We start from the raw sequence: 15590 nt of genomic DNA on the forward strand, positions 1-15590 counted from the left end.
AACACTACTCTGAAATTTCTAAGTCCTTCCCCCATTATCAGCTCCACATGCCACATTCTCCCGGCCAAGTCTTTGGGTTTTCATTCCCACATATATGCATTTGCCCACACTTCCCTGGAAATTTTACCAAAAAAACAAACAAACCAACCATGCCATTTGCCCGAAAATTCAACATAACTAAATTGGAAACAACTATCAACACAAGTTCAAACCTAGATTTCCGTTTCCTAAAATTGTTTTCAGTCCAATATAGTCCTATGCTAATGATTAATCTAATGAAGACTACTGCACAGCATGTCTGAGCTGCTAAGATAAGCTCGTCAACAAGCAATCAATTGCTATTGTACAAGCTGTACAGGATGCACAACAAGAAGGAACTTAGGAATTACAAAGTTGCTTTGCACGAGGCTTTATTGTGTCCTGGCTCCTTGCACCTAGTACAAGTGACTGTCCTCCTATTCAGCGCCTCCTTTCTCGCCTGTTCCTTCTTCTGTTCAGGAGTTAATTTAGGGGGATTTGGGGGAAGCACCTGTACTGAGTCTGAATCAGCCTCTTCCTTGTCTATAGGCTTGCCAATGTCAGGTATAGGGTTCAAGGATGCAGAATATATTGAACAAAAACTCTCTACGGTGAAATGTTTTGGGCAGTAATCATAAATGCTTTTGCCCCTGCAATTTAAGACAGCAATAGCATGCCGGCATGGTAGACCATTCTCTTTCCATTCCAGGCAAGTACATTCCTGGCTTTCAATGTTCACAACATGGGTGCAATCATCATGAACCTCAGCAAGGATATCAGACGAGAACAACACTTTCAGACTGCGGGCTTTAAGTGCATCTTCCTGCAGCTTTTTCTCAATTGATGGAGTTAGTTTAGAAGACCACAAACTTGACAGCGTTTGCCGATTCTTAACCAAACCACTAATCATACATACGAGAGCCTCAATCTTCTGCATTATTGTAGCCTCCTGGACGTCCTCCATAAGCTTGGTGTACAGTTCAGAGACATTTTCAGTGATATAGTTATAACGCTCTCCCTTAAATAGCAAACTTGTCCAACACTCTGGCTCTATTTGGATTACCCAATCATATGCTTGTGATGAGATCTGCTTTATTTGTTCAGTGAATTTTTTGTAACTACCAATTCGGACAGCATGAGCAGCGGAAAGAAAAATACCAGGCAAGACACCTCTTCCATCAGCCCCGTGAAATGGACCTCTCAAACTCCTCCTGAAGCTTTCAACAAGGTGGAACATGGAATAACCATGATAAGCATTCTCAAATACCTCAAGCACAGAGTTCTTTAAACCCTTTTCCCTCTCTGAGACAAAAGTGATGGGCTGGGAAGTTGAAATTGCAGAATTCAATTGTTCCAGAAACCAACGCCAATTGTCATTATTTTCAACGTCAACTATGCCAAAGGCAACTGGGAAGAACCCATCATCTGCGTCGACTGCAGTGGCTGTCAACAACATTTCCTGGTATTTTGACTTTAATGATGTTGATTCGAGAAAAAGAAGGGGGCGACAACCATTTTGAAAACCATGTATTAAGCAGTGAAATGAGACAAAAAGGCATTTAAGCCTTTTGTCATCATTAGTGACGAGATTGGCAAAGCTACCAGGATTTGTCTCCATCACTTTCTCACAAAAAGATGGTAACTGATTGTACGAATCTTTGTATGAACCTTGAAGCTGCTCCCTGGCATGCTCCAGCCCACGCCACACTTGTGTATAATTTAGTTCGATCCCAAAGTCCCGGAAAATGCCATTAGCAATATCCTTGGGTTTATGATGTGGGGACTCTCGTAACCTCTCCTTTATAATGCTAACCAGCCAATTCCTTCCGGGATGAGCAGATTTCCAAGCTTCCCCTCCACATGTGTGTACATTATCGAACTTCTTAATCCTAAATGATTGAGATGCAGGAACCCAAGATGCATGAATCCTCCAAGGACAGCCTTCAGCAACACACATGCCACTAGCACGATTTGTATCATTCTTTTTTAGTTTGTAGACAAAACGATGAGCAATAGCATACTTCTGCAGGGTATCTCGAAACTCTTTCACACTTTCAAAGTCATGACCTACTCCGGTAATGCTATCTCTCCATGAAGCAACCAGATTTTCTGGAAGATCTTGATCACGAATAACAATACCGTAGGGACTCCCCAGATCATCTGTCCCTGACTTAGGATCTCCTTTCAGTTCAACGTCATCATGTACCTTGATAAATCTGCCTCTGCTACTCTTCTTACGAGATCGCTTTTCTTGTGCGTTATCTGCATCTGACACAATAACTGGACCCTTGGTACCAACTTTCCAAGAAGCAGTACGCCTTCTCTTTTTGACTGTATCTGCTGGGGTGCTACCTGCATCAAAGTTGATGGGGCTACGAGCAGAAACACCACCAGCAACAACACGGCGGGGAGCATAATCGGAATCATAATCACCACCATGCGCAGAGGAAGGAGTAGATGTGCTGGTGGTTCTGCTTGGACTCTCCATAGTTACATTGACATCCACCAAATTATCAGGCGTAATAACCGGAACTCTATCAGCAGCTGCAGCATTCTTTTGCCTAGATCTTACATCAGGGCCAGAACTATTAGCAGCTGGGGGAGGAATTACATGGTCCACAGTCTCTGCCAATTTTATGCCAACTCCCCTGGATGTATTACCACTGTAAGAAAGTATGCACTCAAGTAAATAGACTAACTAGTCAAATTCCAATGATCCACCAAGACACTAGGCACATTCTAAAATTGGATACGTGAACTTTGAGTTCCCTATGTATCTCCTATGCTGATATGGTGCACAGGAGTGCAAATGTGTCATTATGACATTCCGTTAATGAATGGAAAAAAGTAGCAATTTATGTGAGATAACAAGTTCTCAAAGTAATACCTTGAGGCATCATTCTTCAAGGCTGGACGCTCAAACCCATGTTTCCCAGATACAAAGACATCAGCTGTCACTGAGTTCCCATGAAAATCAAGCATCCTCTTTAGGTCCTTTTCATTCTTCAAAGTAATAAGATTTCGTTGATTTCCTGGGAGAAAGTACTTGAGCGCAATAGTTTTCAGATCCAAATTGTACAATTCAGCAATCTTCAACTTCAAATCATCATACAAGGTATCATGATTGATGCTCACAGCATTTGCCTCTCCTCCATTATAAGATAAGATCCCATCATCTTTTGTTATAAATTCACCACCATACTGGCTGATCAGTATGAGTTTCCCCTTTGCCATAATTCACATCTTTGAACATCACAAAGAATCAGTAAAGTTTCACTAAAATATGTCAGCACATAGAAACAAAAAATTCGAATAGTACTACAACGATTTTAAGAGGACAAAATTACACTCATTGATGCTTCTGTCTTCCTCTGTTGCATTATTTGGATAATTACAACTTGGTTAACATAGATTCAGGGGGTGACAAAAGCACTGCATTTCTCATTACTGCACAAGAAAAATTCTAGCTCTTTCTCTTCATACATTAGCAAATTAAACAAAAGACAGGAGGCTTTCAATACAGAATTAAATGTCAAACTTGCTATCCCTCATCTAAACCAAATATACCCTAGATCATGCTTCAAGGAAACAAAGGAATAAATCTTGGCATCAAGGACAACAAATTTTGCTCCTCATAGCAATCTCCAAACACTGTAAAGGAAAAGGGAAATGCTTCCCCAAAAAGCAAATGATAAGTTTAAACAAAGAATCTTATAAAAACATGTATAGGTCGAATATTTTGTTGTTAATGGAGGCACAGGGGATCCAAACAACGTAGCTTTACCACTTCAGCATGCCTACTATCTGCTAAATCAAAAGTTTCATTCCTTACCTTTTAAGCTGATCTATAACCTGCTGAACATATTGTTGGGTGTTTGTGACATAACTTAAAAGGATTAAAATGATTGAGCGATAAACTCACTAAGTCTATTCTTCAAAAAAGTTAAACCTCAATCCTTTGATATTGCAAGCTGAAGCAGAGACCCTGACTTTACCAGTAAGTAAGCCAATGTTAAAGCAAATGAAAATCAATCATAGCTTCTCAGCAATCATATGCTCCCAACACCTTTTATAGTACACAATGTCTTTCCACAATAAACTTGGACAATGTTTTCACCTTTTTCCCCTTTCTTCGGGTAGAGAGCGGAGTTAAAAAAAGCTTTCCAAGAGAACACTCGCATGCACATTTGTATCTAGAATATACTTTTTTAGCATCCTTTTTTGGAAAAAAAAAATCAAGAATAATCACCAACAAATTTTCTAAAACTTCCTTTACAATATTTCGTGCAACATTACTCGTGAAACTGAAATCTTCACCAGCCAACAGTTTAGCACTTGCACGTACATGATAAGCATCCACATTTTTTCAATGTACATTAGAAAAAGAAAATGTTGGCATTTCTGTCTAATTGGCTATTCTTCATAGGGCTCTACCTCCCCCCAAGGAGCATTAGAGGGGTAGAGTTCTGATTTCCATTAAGATAAGACAGCTGTTCTGACTATCAGCAGTGAACACAGAGTATTTTATAAATTACCTCAGAAGCACACATAGAAAAACTAAAATGACACCATGGAACCCATGCCAACATGAGCGTTTACCATATCCATATCCAGTCATGAATAAGAAAATCCAGCTACCATCATCATGGCACTTGATGTTATTGTCAGATAAATTTTTCTTTTATAGGTCAAACTGTCGTAAAAAGAAATCTCAACTAGTAGCCGAAGAACCTTGCCAGTGTTGTAAATCCAGCTTGCCCAAACTGTGAAATATTTTGCTAAAAAACTGCACATCTTGAGTAAGAAACCAACATATTAACCAATCGAAGCAACTCCATGCAATGATCTTATCTCACCTTCCTACTTAAATGCCCATGGAAGAAAATATGAAGGGCAGAAAGGACAAATAAGGCAAGTAACAATCAACCCCCCTTTTCCCAAGACAAGAAAACAAGGCTAGCACTCTCGAATGTGCTCTCCACTAGTTCGTTACCAATGTCTGCTTTCTTATTGCCACCAAACCACAGAAGGGAATCCACGCAAACAGCACAACAATTGTCTAATGAGTCATAAGCTACTCTTTTTTTGCACTAAATTTGTTTAGCTATTTTATCTAATTAAACTTCTCGAAAGGTAATTCATACTCGAAAAAAATACTACAGTGTAAAATCCCAGCAAAACAATCATCCCAAACATCGACCTTGATATAAGACTAGAACAAGAAAGATTATGCGTATAGTGCTTTACAACCAAGAGATCAAACACCAAAATTCTAAAATCTGACAAACATTGGTGATCAATTGAACTGAAAATAGAGGTCAAATGAAGTCTACAAAAATCAAAAGTCAACAAAAGTGCAATTTTCAGTTGAATTTCACTTAAGAATCAGCTGTAACATGTTAAAGATTAAACCTTTTAAACAATTTTATGAATGCATGCATAACAGAATTTTGCACACTTCAACCCTGATTTAAACCCCGGTTTAGTACTCAACAAAAAGAGGAGAAAAAAAAATTATCTACACACAAATGCAGAAAGCGATATAGAGGCGTCTGATTGAAAGAAAAGTGGAGCGAGGAAGAAAATTACCAGAGAGGCGTAGCGAAGTGAACGTAAAACCTAGAATTTGGGGCCGTTTCGGAATTAGGGAGAAAAAGGGAGAATGATACGAGGGACAACAGCCACAAGGGCGTTTTACAAAATAAGAATGGATGGGCTAGGGCTATAAAGAGGCTTGATGGTGATTAACTATGTTGTGAGGGGTCATATTGAAATTTCGGCAAATTTGATCAATTTAGGATTGAAGGACGTGGGTGACCTGGATAGACATAATAGACTTTTTGATTGGATTGAATTTTGTACCACCTATTCCGTTTATCTTTACCATAACATTGAAAATAATAGAATTTTTATAGTTTTAGCACGAATAAAATTGTTGGTAAATTCATAATTTTCTCAAGAGTTTGATTTTTTAAAAATCTTTTTTATGTTGTTTTTTTTAGCAAATTTAGAATAGGTAAACATTACACTTGTAAGGATAAAGATATTAGATAGTACAATTACTCTTTAAAAAAGTTAATAATATTTCCCAAGGTTAAACTTTTATGTATAAAATTCAAATGGCCTAAAAGTTTATTCGGTTTTTAGCATACCCTTACGAAAATCATTTGCTGTTTTCATGTTCTTTAAAATGTTGATTCCAAGTTTTATGAGCTAAATTCTGTATGTGGTGTTCACATTTAGTTTCCTCCGTCTTATAGTGGAATTTATTTTTAAGATCAAAAGTTTATTTAAATACTTTGCTTTTCGGGAAAGCACAAATCGCATGGCTTTTTTCGCATAAGAAGAGAAAAAAAAAATCAAAACATGAAGCAAAAGAAACATATTAGTGTACATAGGTCAATCCCTTTTTTTCAATTATTTGTCAGCATAATACGTTTTTTAATTAGTTTACAACGACCACTACAATCTTTATTTGTAGAAGAGAGTTGAAAAAAATTACATCACTTAACTTATTAACAAATAAAAGAAATAGACTAACGATGTGAAAACTTAAAGAATTCATAAAATTTATTTAAGTGATTTTTTCATCCTAGCATCTAAGAACATCATTGAAAAAGATTTGAAACAAATGTTGTTGTCTTTTGCCTGGATCAAAGCAGGTAATGTTTAGGTGGCAAATTAGTTTAATTTTAAAAATGTAATCTAAATTGTTGAGTTCTCTTTTGACAAATTCTTTGTCTCCATACCAATAAGACTGCATTAGGGCAATTTGAAGCATACTGACGCTCTGTTTAATAATTCAATTCAATATTTAGATTTACAAATGTATTTGATAATCATAAATAGAACATCTGAATTAATTAAGTGGTATTGAATTTTCTAAACAAAACTTGTTCCAAAAAATAAGTGATAGACTATTCACTTATAATTTAATGTGATATAATACATAATAATGCAAGAATTTAATGGATTCATACTTTAGTTTCATATTTCAATTTTATCAAACGTAACCCAAGACAACTAGCTGAAAAAGTAGCTAGTATATTGAAAACCCACTTAAGGAAAGGTAAGAGTTATACAACATCAAAGAGATATATAATTTGGATTAAAAACAAAATTAGATGAAGAATCTGGAAAATTCAAAGGTTGCTAAAAAAAACTAAAAATTTACCTGGAAATGGCAATAAGTATTGCTGCACATTCACTTGACCAACCGTGAAAACAAAAAAACCTATCTTATCTGCCACTTCATTTTACTGAAAAGTTGGATTGACATATTATATCAAATAAATGGAAATTAATAATTTTGCGAGTTTTAGCATATATATCAAATAAATGAAAATTCAAATTTCACTCATATGTCATGCATCTAACTGTAATAGTATATACACTGTCAGTGTATATAAGATTTACTCAATTTTTTTGGAAGACGTTAAACACTTTTAGTACTATATATTTTATATGGTTTTGAAGGTCATCAGCTCCCCAATTCCTCCATCCATCAAAATCCTTTGTGATATGGATATCCCATAGCTATGTACTCGTATTTCTCTTCTTTGTCCACTATTTTTCATTTTGGGCACCCTATGGCACGCCAAAATAAAGGGATCGGCTCCATACTGGTATTACATGGTTGGAGCTCTTTTCTTCAAGACTTTTCTTCATGAATTTTAAAAATTTTAAAAATTTCAAACCCTTCTTCCCATTGCTACCCCTTAACCTTTTCCCGATCCTTTCCTCTCCCCTTCCCTCTCCCATCCCACCTGCCCCTCCGAGAGAGGGAAAGAAAGAAGAGGAGAAGGAAGGAGGAAGGGAGATGGATGAGCAAGGGAGAGGGATGAAGCAAATGGTAAAGTGGGAGTTGGGGAAGAAGGGGAGGGGTGGGAGGTACCAAGGAGCCGGAGAGGGTCAGGGGAAGATGGGAGAGGGAAAGGAAGCGGAAAAAAGAGGAGGAGGACAAATACAGGTAGCGGTGGAGGGGTAGGAGATGGGATGGGAGAGGGAAGCGGGAGCATTAGGGATAATTTTTAAAAAATTTTAAAATACCAAAAAAACTTTAATTTTTAAAATTAAAAATTTTAAAAAACCCTATGGAACATGGCTAATATGATGACATGGCAAAAGAAAAAAGGAGAAAATTGAAAAAAAAAATAAAATATAGTAGTATAAAAATCACATCAAAGGTGGGATCACCGGCTGTGATCACCTAAATATGCAAGTGCGGATGTTGCTGCGGTATGTTTAGTAGTCAAAGAAGAGGTGTGGAAAGTAAAGCATATGGCAAAGAAGGCGGCACGTTGCATCCTGACATGTACGGATCAAGAAGGGAATATTTCTACAAAAGCAAGTGGTGACCTATAACCGGGGTTTAGAAATATTGCGTACTGCAGAAGCTAAAAATGTGTTGGGATGTCACGGAATTAACATAAATATAAAGGGTCTAAGAATAAAACATTTGTGAGGAAGCGTAAGCAGTACTAATTACTAAACAAAGCCATCCTGGGGCCACGGATTATGAGCATTACATCAACAAAATACTATCTATTTATGGGCATTTTACTCTGAATCATTACATTTATGTAAAATACATAAATATTTTGGATAGCACGGATAGTCACACTAGCTGTCCTTGTACTAAGTTTTATGGGCATTTTACTCTGAATCATTACATTTTGGATACTACTTTGATTAGAATTTAGTTTAAAGACATTCACTGGAGTTTGGACGCATCCAGAGAGCACCGATCGATGTATGTTCAAGCGTAAATTGAAATAAATATGCAACTTAAATTTTTTAAAAATAAATTACTACTGCATGTCCGAAATTTACTTTTTGGAGAGTAGGTTTAGTTCATACTATTTTTCATAGTATTTTAAAATATATAAGTACAAAAAATTTTAAATTATACCTATAATCATGTATTATACGAGTATATTACGAGTACTTACTAACTAAGGTACTAAGCGTTAATCATTGATAAAACATCTTATCGTTATTTCAAATAAACTTCCTAATACTAGTTTGAGATAAGTTTTAAAGTAAAATAGTACATGCGTCCCATAAATCAATAAATCTTGATTATTAATCAAATTTGCCATGTTATCAGTAATAATTACTATTTATGTATAAAAACTTACTATTACTTGAATTAAACTTACTAAGGTATATTATGAGTGCTTACTAACTAAGGTACTAAGTTTTAATCATTAATAAAAATATTTTATCATTATTTCAAATAAACTTCCTAATACTACTTTGAGATAAGGTTTTAATGTAAAAATTGTACATGCATTCCAAAAAATGGTAAATTTTGATCCTTAATCATTTTTATTGCCATGTTATTAGTAAGAATTACTATTTATGTATAAAAACTTACTGTTATTTGAACTAAACTTACTCTTTTAAAAGTAAGTTTGGGATATCAAGTAGTAATCTATTTATTTAAAAATTAAGTTTAATATTTATTCCAATTTACCTTTTGAGGTATAAAAGTTACTAATCTATTACACTTAACTTACTATTTTAGATAGGAAACTTACTTCCATAATTTTAGGTGTTATTTTATTTAGGTGAATAGGTCCAACAATAAATCAAATGATCGCTAAAAGTGCAACAACATGTTATATCAGGTAAAAACTATTTCGCTATCATAACTATTGTTTAGTATCTATATCTATATGTATTGCTGAGGGGGTTTTGGATAAGGAGCTTCCAAAATTATCAAAAGTCTGAATGCTATTTTAATAGAATTTTACATTTTTATAATTAAAAAATATTTATCTCTTAACTAATCATGTAACCGGCCCTACAAATCCTATAATCATGCTTATATTTTTTCCACATTTCCCTCATGTTTTTTCCACTACCCCATAAAATTCAAACTCCTAAACTTTAACTAACGGATAATAACCACCCCTGTAAAATGATATCTGCAAATTCCAATTCACATCTCACATTTATTACTGACACTTATCATATCACTTAGAGTAATAACTAACCGTTAATTTAAGAAATTCACAACTACGAAAGTCAAATATCCAAAATTTAGGAGCCTGTTTAAATTACAATTTTCACAATTCAACGTATCTTATTGCCATAATATATTTTACTCTCACATTCATTCACAAATTATAAAGGCATTAAAAATAAATAATTTTTTTAATAAAAATTAATTCAAAGGTAGTTAATTCACACACACACACATATACATATATATATATATTCTCATAATGCATATATATATAAGATTATCAAATCGAATGCATAATATTGGTAAGTATTTCATTTTAAAATAAAAAAAACATGCAATTACATTTATTTCTATCCATATATCATTCATTTTCTAATATAAATTATTATTATTATTTTACGATCCATCTTTTGCAAAAACACAATTCTTGAATGATTTACAGTTTTTTTCATACTTTGAACTATTGTTAGACAAATCTTAAATTTTATTTATGCTGGTATAATTTTTTAAACTTTTTTCAAATTAAAATGGTATAATCTTTTGATTTATTTTAATAATGTAAGCACCGTATGTAGCACGGATATTCACACTAGCTGTCCTTGTACGACCGAGCCTGAGAGTTTGAGCATGTTTTGGTTGAATGTTATAATTCAAAATTTGGGGTTTGGAGGGAATAGCTTATATCCATTGTAATCAAAACTCAAACAAATGTGGGGATAAACCTGATTGTCACAACAAACTATACAAATGTGGGGATAAATCTTAGTTAGTAAGTACTCATAATATACCTGTATAATAAATGATTATAGGTATAATTTAATATTTTTTGTATTTATATATTTTAAAATACTATGAAAAGTAACCTTGTAAAATATATAATAAAATTTTGTCTTATCATAAGTTTGTATTCATTTTCAATTTTTGAAAAGTTTGAAAGTTTGGATAACAATAACAACAAATCTTCCTAGTTACACGTAGAATATCACTTGTTTCTATATCACAATTTTTATAATTTAACACCTATGAATATAATAAAATAAAATTATTATTTTATAATACGATAAAATTTTATTATTTTCTAAGGTCATGTGAAAGGTCAAAATATTTTTCACAGAATATTTTAAAATATATAAGTACAAAAGAATATTAAATTATACATTTAATCATGCATTATACAAGTATGTTACGAGTACTTACTAACTAATGTGCTAAGTTTTAATCATTTATAAAATATTTTATTGTTATTTCAAATAAGCTTTCTAGTATTAATTTGGTATAAGTCATAAAGGATTGAGTGATTTGAGTCAGTTGCTTCTGTGTTAATTTTGACTGTGGTTAACGAACTCAATGATTTAGTCCGTCTACCTTAGGTTAGTGGGAAAATGGGTCGCAGCTGGCTGGAATAAAATTGTAATAAACCCGTTTTCCAATAAAAAATTAATTTTTTATCGCTTTCCTCCATTATAAGAACAAAGTACCCATTTTCCTAAAAAAAATTATTTATCGGATAAAATAAAAATAAACCCGTTTTTCAATAAAATTCTAACTCTTTATGCCTTTCCTCTATTATAAGAACTGTGCACCCATTTTGCCATAAACAAATTTATTTATCGAATAAAAAAATTTATTTATCGAAAAAATAAAAATAAGCCCGTTTCTCAATAAAACATCAGCCCTTTATGGCTTTCTTCCCTTATAAGAAAAGAGTATTCATTTTGCCATAAACAAATTTTTTTATCAAATAAAATAAAAATAAACTCTTTTTTCAATAAAAAACTAGTTCTTTATGACTTTCCTCCATTATAAGAATATAGTATCCATTTTTCTAAAAAAATATTATTTATCGAATAAAATAAAAATGAACCTGTTTTTTCAATAAAACACCAACTCTTTATAGTTTTCCTCTATTATAAGTACAAAGTACCCATTTTTCATAAATAAATTTATTTATTGGATGAAAAAATAAATATATTTTTCAATAAAACACCAATTCTTTATAGTTTTCCTCCGTTCACTGCAACAAAAAAGGGTATTAGCGACAACAACTTTAGCAAGAAGTAGAAAGGTTGACGCTATTAAGAGGCTTATAGCAAGGAAAAGAACAATACTTCACCAAAAATTAGAGCCATCATATACTCTGCGAGGGCAAGGATTTTTTTCGGTTAAAATTCTCGCCAAAAGAAGTGCGGGAAAGCTTCCCTCCAAATACTGATTCTAGTGGGCCAAAGTTTCTATGTTATTGGTGAGAAATCATGGGTGTTTTTTTTTGTGAAAATTTCAAAATTTTGCTCATTTCCAATTTTTAGCAGAGCCGCGCATTGAAAATTTTTTAACCATTCCTGGCACAGCACTTGTCAAGCGTAGCACCACATGAATTCCAAGTCTTCCATACTTGCAAGGCTATTTTTCCAAATATTGTTCTCAGATCAGAGCCCTCGAAAGTTCAATTGCAACCTCCCCTACACCTTTCTCCTTTTATCTCTCTTTCCCTCTCTATCAATTTTCAGTTTCCCGTAGACATATGGTTCCTCTCTTCCTCTCTAGCATCCAGATCTGAATTTATACAATCATGGACACACTTTAAAGACCCTTTCGATGCAATGGCAGACTTCAAGGAAAAGCGATGGTGCAGGTTTTTTAAGCAGATATGTTATTTTTATCTCTGTTTTGTCAATTGCTTGTTTCTTGTATTTTTGGTCAATTTAACAATCGCAAGATAAACTTTTTAAAATTGTAGGCTTCTACCTCAGTGGATTAGAGTGAATGGGCATCTCAGTTGGAGTAGAGAAGGGGGTCTTACTGGAAGGCAAAATGAAAACGGCCAGTCAAAATTTCAGATCTAAGATTTCAGGTAGTCTCCAACATATTTTCATACTAGAATTCTTCCTTCCACGATTTGATTTTTTCCCTGCTTTGTTGTATTGTTCAATCTCGTCTCTTTACCACTCTCATTTTCATTCCTCCGTACCTCTCGTTGCCCAGCCCTAATTGTCCCCTTTTGTTGTCCCAAACCCTCTTTTGTTGTCCCAAACCCCCTAATTCTCTTACGCTGCAATGAAGAATGAATTTAATTCTAGCACCTGGAATTAATTTTTGCTATTTAGCTTTTAAGTTGCTATACTGAGTGATATTGGCTTGTGCTTCAGAGAACGACAAAGGCATTTTTTATGATATCCTAGCGGGGCGCCTTGATTTCCAAAGCTCTCCCTGGCCTTCAATATCGTCTGGTGCAAAGGATCTTGTTACGAAAATGTTAACAATGGATCCTCGGAAAAGGATCACTGCTGCCGAAGCCCTTGGTAAATAGTAAAAACTTTTGACCTTCAATATTATTATTTTTTGTCCTTCTCAAGTCATTTGGCTCTATTTACCTGTTGCTGTAAAGAAACTATTATATATTGTACAGAGAGTAAATAGCGTATGGAGTATAACACTCCATGTAGTGGCAGTAGTTAACATTGTCTGTATTGCGCTTCTTGGAAAGAAAATAGTATATAATGTTTACATCCTCCAAATAATTGCATACCTATAATTCAGATCATCATCTAAATTTGGCTAAACATATATGAACCAGAACATCAATGGCTCAAGGAAGGTGGTGAAGCATCAGATACGCCTATTGACAGTGTTGTGCAAATAAGGATGAAGCAATTTAGAGCAATGAACAAGCTGAAAAAGCTGGCTTTAAAGGTAATGAATCGATATGTAAATTTCTTTGGACAGCGCAGTTTCCATAATGAACTAGTGAATACATTTGACAGTCATTCATAAGAGTACTTTCCCTTCTACATTTGCTTTATGATTCCTCTTTCTAGAGTTATTGATAGCTGAAACATGAAATTACTGGAAGGTTGTTGCAGAAAACCTTTCAGAAGAAGAAATCAAGGGGTTGAGACAAATGTTCAACAACATGGACATGGATAGAAGTGGTACCATTACTTATGAAGAGCTCAAAACTGGGCTATCTAGGTTGGGATTCAAGCTTTCAGAAGAAGAAATACAAGAATTGATGGAAGCTGTAAGCAACCCGCGACTATGGAGGAGGTTCCTTGTGTTAACTCACACATGGGGAACCAAAGGCTAATTTTTCATTTACTAAAATAATAAATGAATGTTGACTTGAACTCTAAGTGAGTGAATCTTTTAAAGCAATTAAAACATAACGTCTTTGATATATGTAGGCTAATGCAAGTTTAATTTATCTAACTACCAATGTAAATTTCTGTTTAATAATTTTTTCTCCATTGGACTCTGTAGGTTGATGGTGGATTGTAGTAAACCTGGCTATGAAGCTCTTACAAGCTACTTCGATTATGGACTTCGCCAATTAATGCAAACATGATACTCATTGTATATCGGCACAGGGTCTATCTTAGCATTTGTTATCCCTGACAATTTTGGTTGTACATATTAAAGCCTAATTAGGATTTGATTTGAGTATCTTTGTGCTTTGTACTGTTGATAGTATTGGTTGTAATATATTGTTGCTCGTTTTGTATTTGTAATGACAAATTGGTTTGTTATTTCATATAAAATTTTTGCTATATCTCAATATTGACATTAATGATACCTCTTGCTAAAAAAATGGTTGAAAAAAAAAGTAGCAACTACAGTCACAAAGCTGCTTTTGGCAACTTTCTTGCAAAAAAATCATCTAGCTGCATTTGATCGTCTTTGGTAAGGGGTCGATGGTTTCTAATTAAAGAAGTTACTTGTTTATGACAAAATGGGCACTCTTTTCTTATAATGGAGAAAAGTCATAAAGAGTTGATGCTTTATTGAAAAATAAGTTTATTTTTATTTTATCCGATAAACAAATTCCTTTTTGCCTTCAAAATGGGTACTCTGTTCTTATAATGGAGGAAAGTCATAAAGAACTGGTGTTTTATTGAAAAAATGGGTTTATTTTTATTTTATCTGATAAATAAATTTATTTATGGAAAAATGGGTACTCTGTTCCTAAAATGGAGGAAAGTCCTAAAGAGCCGGTCTTTTATTAAAAAACGGGTTTATTTTTATTTTATTCGAAAAATAAATTTGTTTATGAAAAAATGGGTACTCTGTTCTTATAATGGAGGAAAGCCATAAAGGGCTGGTCTTTTATTGAAAAATAGATTTATTTTTATTTTATCTGATAAATAAATTTATTTATGAGAAAATTGGTACTCTGTTCTTATAATGGAGAAAAGCTATAAAGAGCTGGTCTTTTATTAGAAAATGGATTTATTTTTATTTTATTCGATAAATAAATTTAGTTATGAAAAAATGGGTACTCTGTTCTTATAATATAGGAAAGCCATAAAGAGTTGATTTTTTTATTAGAAAATGGATTTATTTTTATTTTATTCGATAAATAAATTTAGTTATGAAAAAATGGGTACTCTGTTCTTATAATGGAGGAAAGCCATAAAGAGCTGGTCTTTTTTGGGAAAGTGATACTTTACACAAAGTGACCGCGATTTGGTTTATGAAATAATCCCAAATAAAAATTTAGAATGAATTTATTTGTTTTGAAAGTTATATAATGGTTGTTAAAATTTCAAAGATTGGCAAAAAAATTTTGGGGTTACAGAAAGGCAGAGCGAAGAAGGAGAATAAT

The 15590-nt window shown here is 33.6% G+C and overlaps 2 protein-coding genes across 5 annotated transcripts; one reads left to right on the plus strand and one right to left on the minus strand.

Moving 5' to 3' along the window:
- Positions 1-155: 155 nt before the first annotated feature.
- Positions 156-5762, minus strand: LOC140006095 (uncharacterized). 2 transcript variants are annotated; one of them, XM_072047805.1, is made up of 3 exons: positions 5608-5762; positions 2906-3261; positions 156-2666 (listed from the first exon to the last, which is right to left on the minus strand). In XM_072047805.1, exons 2-3 carry the CDS (start codon positions 3250-3252, stop codon positions 386-388), a joined length of 2628 nt encoding a protein of 875 aa, XP_071903906.1. In that variant the 5' UTR covers positions 3253-3261; positions 5608-5762; the 3' UTR covers positions 156-385. The 2 variants fall into 2 exon arrangements, with proteins under 2 accessions (XP_071903906.1, XP_071903905.1); XM_072047804.1 differs by having other exon boundaries at positions 156-2681.
- Positions 5763-12318: 6556 nt separating this feature from the next.
- Positions 12319-14535, plus strand: LOC113741405 (calcium-dependent protein kinase-like). Of its 3 annotated transcripts, XM_072047807.1 has the most exons (6): positions 12319-12623; positions 12729-12842; positions 13138-13290; positions 13566-13681; positions 13842-14121; positions 14249-14535. In XM_072047807.1, the coding sequence occupies exons 2-5, from the start codon at positions 12755-12757 to the stop codon at positions 14073-14075; spliced, it is 591 nt and encodes a 196-aa protein (XP_071903908.1). In that variant the 5' UTR covers positions 12319-12623; positions 12729-12754; the 3' UTR covers positions 14076-14121; positions 14249-14535. The 3 variants fall into 3 exon arrangements, with proteins under 3 accessions (XP_071903908.1, XP_027124729.1, XP_071903907.1); XM_027268928.2 differs by having other exon boundaries at positions 12323-12842; positions 13842-14009; XM_072047806.1 differs by having other exon boundaries at positions 12326-12842.
- Positions 14536-15590: the final 1055 nt, after the last annotated feature.

This window comes from Coffea arabica, chromosome 4e, assembly GCF_036785885.1.
Source record: "Coffea arabica cultivar ET-39 chromosome 4e, Coffea Arabica ET-39 HiFi, whole genome shotgun sequence".
NCBI classification, from domain to species: Eukaryota; Viridiplantae; Streptophyta; class Magnoliopsida; order Gentianales; family Rubiaceae; genus Coffea; species Coffea arabica.

Excerpts from the sequence above, each read along its gene's own strand:
- LOC113741405 (XM_072047807.1), top strand. The coding sequence starts at position 12,755 with ATGGGCATCTCAGTTGGAGTAGAGAAGGGGGTCTTACTGGAAGGCAAA. Across the intron at positions 12,843-13,137 it reads TTTCAGATCTAAGATTTCAG|AGAACGACAAAGGCATTTTT; the intron begins GTAGTCTCCAAC and ends CTTGTGCTTCAG. Across the intron at positions 13,291-13,565 it reads CACTGCTGCCGAAGCCCTTG|AACATCAATGGCTCAAGGAA; the intron begins GTAAATAGTAAA and ends TATATGAACCAG.
- LOC140006095 (XM_072047804.1), bottom strand. The coding sequence starts at position 3,252 with ATGGCAAAGGGGAAACTCATACTGATCAGCCAGTATGGTGGTGAATTT. Across the intron at positions 2,682-2,905 it reads TTGAAGAATGATGCCTCAAG|TGGTAATACATCCAGGGGAG; the intron begins GTATTACTTTGA and ends ACTTTCTTACAG.